This window comes from Chiloscyllium plagiosum, chromosome 36 (genome assembly GCF_004010195.1).
Source record: "Chiloscyllium plagiosum isolate BGI_BamShark_2017 chromosome 36, ASM401019v2, whole genome shotgun sequence".
In the NCBI taxonomy this organism is placed as follows: Eukaryota; Metazoa; Chordata; class Chondrichthyes; order Orectolobiformes; family Hemiscylliidae; genus Chiloscyllium; species Chiloscyllium plagiosum.
The window spans coordinates 4,699,349-4,707,721 of NC_057745.1; the positions used below are offsets into that span (position 1 = coordinate 4,699,349).

The 8,373-nt window shown below is 38.5% G+C and overlaps 1 protein-coding gene across 1 annotated transcript in view; it reads left to right on the plus strand.

Annotated features, from left to right (window-relative positions):
* The window catches only part of map2k5 (mitogen-activated protein kinase kinase 5), a 274,682-nt gene extending 266,583 nt beyond the window's left edge, over positions 1–8,099 (plus strand). Inside the window, exon 17 of the mRNA XM_043677181.1 lies at positions 8,049–8,099. Within this exon, the coding sequence (XP_043533116.1) occupies positions 8,049–8,084 (36 nt within the window). The 3' untranslated portion in view covers positions 8,085–8,099. The remainder of the gene's footprint in view (positions 1–8,048) is intronic.
* The last annotated feature ends 274 nt before the right edge of the window (positions 8,100–8,373 follow it).

An 8,373-nucleotide genomic window follows, 5' to 3' on the forward strand; every position in this document is an offset into this window, starting at 1 on the left:
CCGACAGCCTCTGCTCCCAACTTATGCTCCTCAGATCCTGTATCACAGCATCGTAATTATCCTTCCCCAATTGTAAAACCTACCCTGTTGCACGCACCTATCTCTCTCCATCACCAAGGTGAAAGTCACAGAATTGTGGTCACCATCACCAAAATGTTCACCCACTAACAAGCCCATCATTTGTCCCGGTTCATTACCAAGTACCAAATCCAATATGGCCTCCCCTTTGGTCGGACAATCTACATACTGAGTTAGAAAAGCTTCCTGGACACGCTGCACAAACACCACCCCATCCAATCTACTTGATCTAAAGAGCTTCCAATCAATATTTGGGAAGTTGAAATCGCCCATGACTACTACCCTGTGGCTTCTGCACCTTTCCAAAATCTGTTTCCCAATCTGTTTCTCCACATCTCTGCTGCTTTTGGGGGGCCTATAGTAAACACCCAACAAGGTGACTGCACCTTTCCTATTTCTGACTTCAGCCCATACTACCTCTAAAGGCAGATCCCCCTCGAACTGCTTTTCTGCAGCTGTTATACCATTTCTAATTAGCAACGCTTCCCCCCCTCCTGGTGTTGCTAATTAGAAATGGTATAACAGCTGCAGAAAGGCAGTTCGAGGGGGATCTGCCTTTAGAGGTAGTATGGGCTGAAGAGCACTGGGAAATCAGAAGATTGGGAAAGCTACAAAAACAGATGATAACAAAGAGAAAAATAAAGAAGGAGAGGATTAAATATGAAAGTAGGCTAGCCAATAATATTAGAAATTATAGTAAAAGTTCAATACATAAGAAACAAATGAGAGGCAAAAGTAGACATTGGGCTGCTCTAAATTGATGCAGGAGGGCTAGTAATGGAAGAAAAGGAAACAGCTGAAGAACTTAATAAGTAATTTGCATCTGTCTTCACAGTGGAGGTCATTAGTAATATCCCAACAATTAAAGAGAGTCAGGGGGCAGAGTTGAGTATGGTCATCAATACAAAAGAGAAAGGGCTAGGAAAGCTAAAAGGTCTAAAAATTGATAAATCTCTTGGCCCAGATGGGCTACATTCTAGAGGTCTGAGAGAGGTGGCTGAGGAAATAGTGGAGGCGCTGACTGTGACCTTTCAAAAATCATTGGAGTCAGGGAAAGTCCCAGATGATTGGAAAATCATTGTTGAAACTCCCTTGTTCAAAAAAGGATCAAGCCAAAAGTTAGAAAACTATAGGCCTATTAGCCTAACCTCGGTTTTTGGTAAAACTCTAGAATCCATCATTAAGGATGAGATTTCTAAATTCTTGGAAATGCAAGAATTCTTTGAAGTGGTAACAAGTAGGTTGGACTAGGAAAACCCAATGGATGTTATCTATCTAGACTTCCAAAAGGCCTTTGATAAGGTACCTCACGGGAGGCTGCTGAGTAAGGTGAGGGCCAATGGTGTTTGAGGTGAGCTACTGGCATGGATTGGGAAGGCAGAGAGTTGGGATAAAAGGTTCTTTTTCGGAATGGCAGCTGATGACAAGTGGTGTCCCACAGGGTTCAGTGTTGGGGCCGCAGCTGTTCACTTTATATATTAATGATCTGGATGAAGGGACTGGGGGCATTCTAGCGAAGTTGTCGATGATACGAAGTTAGGTGGACAGGCAGGTAGTATTGAGGAGTTGAGGCAGCTGCAGAAAGATTTAGACAGTTTAGGAGAGTGGTCCAGGAAATAGCTGGTGAAATTCAACGTGAGCAAATGTGAGGTTTTGTACTTTGGAAAAAAGAATACAGGCAGGGACTATTTTCTACACGCTGAGAAAATTCATAAAGCTGAAGTACAAAGGCATCTGGGAGTGCTAGTCCAGGATTCTTTAAAGGTTAACTTGCAGGTTGAGTCCGTGTTTAAGAAAGCAATGTAATGTTGTCATTTACCTCGAGGTTGGAATATTAAAGTAGTGATGTGTTTCTGAGACTTTGTGAAGCTCTAGTTAGGCCCCATTTAGAATTCTGTGTCCAATTTTGGGTCCCACACCTCAGGAAGGACATACTGGCACTGGCGCATGTCCAGTGGAGATTCACTAGGATGATCCCTGGAATGGTAGGCTTAACATACAATGAACGGCTGAGGATCCTGGGATTGTATTCATTAGAGTTTAGAAAGTTGAGGGGAGATCTAATAGAAACTTACAAGATAATGCATGGCTTGGAAAAGATGGATGCTGGGAAGTTGTTTCCATTAGGTGGGGAGACTAGGATCCGTGGGCACAGCCTTAAAATTAGAGGAGGTCAATGTAGAAAGGAAATAAGGAAACAGTTCTTCAGCCAGAGAGTGGTGGGCCTATAGAATTCATTGCAACGGAGCGCGGTGGAGGCCAGGATGTTAAATGTCTCCAAGGCAGAGATTGAAAAATTCTTGATCTCGCAAGGAATTAAGGGATACGGGGAGAGTGCAGTTAATGCCAATCAGCCATGATTAAATGGCCTTACTTCCACTCCTATGTCTTGTGGTCTTATTGTCTTATCTTGGTAAAACCCTGTTGTTAGAAATAGTACTTCCTCATTGCAGTCCACAGGTCTTAAAGAACAAGAAGTAAAAAGATGCTGTCCTTACAATAAACTATCCAAGCTTCAGAAGAGTATGTTTAAGACATTAGCCATTCCTCTTGAATTGTAGAAAAGTAAAATTATGGATGGACATAAATTTAAAAATGAGGAAATACATTAAATGCGTGTAGCTTTGTGCAGGAATTCAGATGGCATAAGTAAATTGGGTGTTTTGAGCAAAGATCCATGGAATGATTGAATGGTTGCATCATAAAAGGAAGCCATTTGTCTCATTGAATCTATGCTGACACTGTTGAAGTGGAATTTTGCTAATCTCAGTATCCCACCCTTTTGTTGTTGCTTTGTAAGCTTTCTCTTCAGAAGTGCAAATGTGGTGCGCAGAATTGAACAAGGTACTTTAGTTGAAGATGAATTATAAAACATTCGATGTGCACCATGACTCCCTTGTTTTTGAACTGTGTATCTGTTGACCAGGTTTTCTAGTGAGTGGTGATCCCATGCAGATTGTCATACAGCCTTTTTTTCTAGGAAAGAAGGAAGCTCCACATTTCTGAGAGGAAATTCTGCTCCGGTCTCCATCAGAAATGCAGAGGTGTAATTCATTCTGACAGTCCTTTCACTACATAGAACTGTATGAGGAAGGCCCTCTTTTCATAGCAATGAGCTGACATAATCTGAAATGTAATGGTGTAGCCTGCCACTTTGACAGCTGCTGTCAAAGGGTAAGTACATAAGTGTGATATAATGGTGCTGAGAAGGTTGGGTGCCAAATTAGTAGGTAAATAAGATGCCACCTAGGGTGGGGGTAAGGTGCCAAGAGGCAGGAAAGTGTTTACAGTAAGTCAGGGTAAGCTGGAGAAATCTGGTTTTGAGTGGAGTAGTGAGGTTAAGTGTCCGGTTGGGTAGAGAAGGGTTGAGTCCAGTCTGTTCAGTGGGCAGAGGGAAATTGATGGTTATGTCTCGGGCTTGAATGTGAGGTCCGGTCCAGTAGTCGAGTGGGGAATTCGGAGGTCTGGTTCAGTGGTGGTGCTCTGTGGGGATCATGTTTGACGGGCAGTTGGGGGAGGCAGGGATCGAGTCTGGTAGAGTTGAAGAGATACCGATGTCAGGGTGAGTCCGGCAGTGAGGGGTTTCCAGAGTCGATCAATGCAGGGATGTAATCTCTGGAGTGTCAGGTCCTGGGATGGGGAGTTGTCAGCCCTATGTTTCGGATGTTTCAAGGGAAGTGGATGTCAGTCCTTGGGAGAAGGGTCGAGAGATGGTCCCCAAGGGGTAACAAGGTCATTAGAATATAGGTTACATAGATTGAAAGTAAATTAAATGTTGGATTGTCTGGCTGACAATCCGACTTGTAAGTGAGCATGTGATTTTAAAACTGTATCTAGCTTTAATGAGGCCTACATTGCTAGCCTATGATATCTCCAGTACTGAAAAGATGTAAATTGGAAAGCATCTGCCAGTGGATAAGGAGGCTGATTCCTGAAAATGGGCAGCTTTATTGTAGAATTCTGGAACTACAATACAGAGTGATAGTGCTGGTGGATTACAACCTTGATCAACCAGATCTCCAGTATTCCCAACAAGCTTATTCATTTCACCTATAGTTAGGAACTTACGATAAGAACATTAATATCTTGATATAATTAACCTAAAAATCGGTGTCCAGAAACTTGAAAATGGTAATGATCTTACTTCAGGTCTCACTGTAGTTGGTGAATGAATGATATAATAAAAACAGTTGCTGAAAGTATACAGCAGGTGCATCAAAATCAAAAAGAAAAAAAAATATTAAAACTTCCTTCAGAACAATGCATTGTTTAGGGCCACTATCATGCCATGCCATAACGGTAAGGCAAATCTACTCTCCATTATATTATCTCAGCTCTGCTATTTCCAAGGAACTCAAGTGGAGGTTAGATGCCAATCTTATGAAGAAATATCCTTCATGTTGTTCTGCCCATTAGTAAATTCACGAAATATACAGACAGCACATGAGGTGAACCCGCTCCCACCTCCAACGTGCCTCTTACAGTACCTCTCTAGTGCAAATTTGGAAAATTGGCCCCTTGGTATACATTCTGTACCATTTGCAAGCAATAATTTCTCAGTTTTTGTGGTAACAGTGATGTTATTTATTTTGTGGCTTCACTTGGCTATTGTTCCTTCCTGTGTTATTCTCCTATCTACTCCCAGTGTGTGTAATGCTGAGATTGGGTTTTTTTTCTAAAGAAATTCAAATGAAGCATTTGATTTAACAGAAAATACCAGATATGCCAGTAAGCCTCTCCTGTGTCTATTTTGTCTTTACAGTCCTTGTTCACTGTCTACCCCTTAATTTTTGTCACAAGTCATTGTCTCTGGAGTAAGGTGCACAGCACAATTTGGCTTTGTTGTATTTTGTTAATTGGCATGTCAGATGTTCCTCAGAGGGCTCCTTCAACATGATTTTTTTTTACTGAAGTGGTTTGAGTGATACGGTGAGTTGTGTTGGCAAGGACAAAGGTTTCAGCAAGGAAAATGTGTCTTTAGATAGGCGAGTAACATTAAAAAAAAACAGACTGACAAGGTCACTGCCATTAAAAGAGCACCACCAATTGAGGTAGGGAGAGAATAGATAATTGGATTATTTCAGCTGTTAGCAGCTGAATTTCACCACATTATGTTAGCAGAATGTAGTGAAATTCATGATAGCAAATGTTTACAACGACAAGTTCAATGGCAAATCAGGTTGTTTATTTCCTAAGTAACTAATAATGTTAATTTGTGCATTATCTGATATATTTGTGCATTTAGTATGTTTATACTTTTGGACATATTTTCACAATTGATTGTTCTAGTTTACACACCTTCAAGAAAAGTTTTCATAGCAATATTTTTTCCTGTTACTTGCCTCTATACAATAAAACTAAAAGACACGCATTCTTGCTGGTATGCATTATCATGGAGACTTCTAGCCCTCCAGAATTTTGCCAAATCATTATTCTTTATTTCTAAACCTACAAGACATGTTAACAGGTTATTCAACTGCAGGCAGCATCGCCATTGTGCAAGATCCATTCCTCAAATAGCATTGACATGCCTCACTTTTGAGCATGAGTCATTAAATAGAAGCAAGAATTGATCTTTCTGTTATTCAACTCAGAAATGCTGAGAGAAGCTAATTCAGTACAGTCTGAAATGGAACTCTCTGGTTTAAATGGCTTGCAAAATGTCTTTGAGTACCCCAACAGGAATCCTTATTTTTTCTGTTACCATTTTTTTAAAATGAAACTCTGAAAGAAATGTTTAAAAACTGCTAACAACAATGTTGTATTTTAACAGATAAATGGAAAATCAACAGAATAGAGGAAAAAATATTTGGGGGAGGTTCATTGTTACTTTCAGAATTACAGTTGTTCAGTTGTGATATAGTGCTGGAAAGGCAATGACATTTTTGCACTTATCTCTTTCTCATGGATTGTGAAATCAGTAGTTTTAATAATGCAAATTATGTACATATAATCAGTGTTTTCAAGCAAGACTTAAAAGCCATTCCAAACACTCCAGTGCTCAGTAACTTTTAAAAGAGGTTTTGCCGGTGAGACTTACTGTATAAAGTAGAAGAAATTATTTTATGTATGATTTAAAGCATTCTGGCTTGCTATTTGGTATATGTAGTTAAAATATTGCCTACCCTCCCACCTTTTGCAAAAGAAAACCTCAAGGTTACTGTTAGTCAGTGAGTCTAATGAGGACATTAATCCTATTTCCTTTATTATTTAATTTTGTGAGCAGGTTTTTGAAACCTTTTCTACTTCATGCTGCCAAAAGGCATAAATTATTCTTATCCATATGATTTATGAATATTTTAAGCAACTCTGTAACTCAGAGAAAATAAACTGTCATTTATTTACACATTTTGTTGACTGATAGCAAAATATAACAAGAAAGATATCCTCTCTGCTTGGTACTGGATAAAAAGTAATTCATTATTTTAAAGATGGTTTGATTTATCACTTAATTTTGTATTCTATTAACATACTACATTATTGGAAATTGTATTTGTTGTATTGCTTTCAAACAAAGCAGATTATATGTTATAATATGCAAAATATAAACTACCATAAAAGTTGACCCAGAGTACTGACAGTTTAAACAAACTAATGAAATTCTGTAATGGGACATTGTGAACTTGAATTAACAACAATCACTGGTGTCACTGAGTTATGTTGTGCAAAAATGCATATTTACATAAGATAAGAGCACTGAAGAGAATGTGACAAAATTAAGTTATTCAGCTTTGTATTAATGCAACACAGAATTCAGCTTGGCCCAAACAGATTGTAGGACACCACTTCACACCCCAACAAGATAGTTTTATGATGTTTCAGTTTTAAATCACAATAAAAGTACATCTGGCATGTTAATATTTCAGTTGTTTTTGACAACATTAAATTGTTTAAAAATGAATTTATATACGTTGTGACATTTGAATTAAATGTAACAATTATTTATATGCTGATGAGCAAAGTTCTGCATATGTATAGAATTATCCCTATATAGATATTTGTTATTTTTCATGACCAGAGAATGGTACATTGTTAGAACAGATATTTTGGGTTTTGGTTGAAAAGGCACATTTTGTCAAAACTTTTACTTGTACTCAAGATAATTTGCAAGAAATACTAATGTAAAGGAAAAAGAACCTCTCCCTCGTCATACAGATGAAAGGGTTGTTTTCCCTTGCAAATTGAACTGCTAAGTGGAAGTCAAAAAGCTTCAAGAAAATGTGTCATTCTTTTAAGCAAAACTCAAGTTCTGTACAAACATGTAACCAAACAACCTTCTGTAATCCAGCAGTGTTCTAGTCATTGTTACTCTTTATCAAGCTAAAAGTGAAAGTGTAATACACTTCAAATCCACAGGGTTAACAGTGCTGAGCCTAAAGGTGTCCAAAATCTAGCAGCTTTGTGACTTTTGATCAAGGCATTTGATAGTGAGCATATGAGATTTCTCAGCTGATGCCAACTAGTCCTGTATATCTCATTAATGGCAAGCAAGTCCATAATTTCAACTGTTTCTCGAATGAATATCTTAAAAATCTACTTTAGTAAAAAGCCCTTATTTTCTCTCAGTAGAATACCAAATTGGCAATGATCACATTTCACATGACACCTGCTTATGGTCAACATTTGATAATTAGCCAGGACAAATAAGAATGTTCAATAACATTGATTTTGCTCTGGAAATGATACAAGCATGGATTTGCAAAACAGTGTGTGCTTAATGCCATTGTAGCAGAGTAATAAATAGAATTATTTCCACGACCTGACAAAATAATGTTTCTGTTGATTAACTTGTTAATATTGTAATATTTACAGACAGTTTTACAATTTTTAAACCAACAGTATTTTACTGCTATAACAGTAGCATTTAATAATTGAGCAAAGAGGTAACAGCTGTGACTAGAGGGACCATGCTTTCAATTTCATTTTTACATAAAATAGATGACTGAGTAATTCCCCAACTAATGGAACAGATCCAGGTTCTGCAGTTTGACCACATCCAGTCTTGAATGGTGATAGACAGTGAAACACCTAATAGGAGGTTACTCACATCAGCGCAAAAGACAAAGCTGAAATACTTGAATCCATCTTCAGCAAGAAGTGCCACATAAATGATCCATCTTCGTCTTTTCCTGAGATCTGCAGCATCATAGATACCAGTCTTCAACTACTTCAGTTCCACATGATATCAAGAAATGGCTGAAGGTACTGGATGTTACATAGGCATTGGACCCTGACAACATTCTAGCAATAGTACTAAAGACTTGGGCTCCACCACTAGCCATGCCCCTAGCCAAG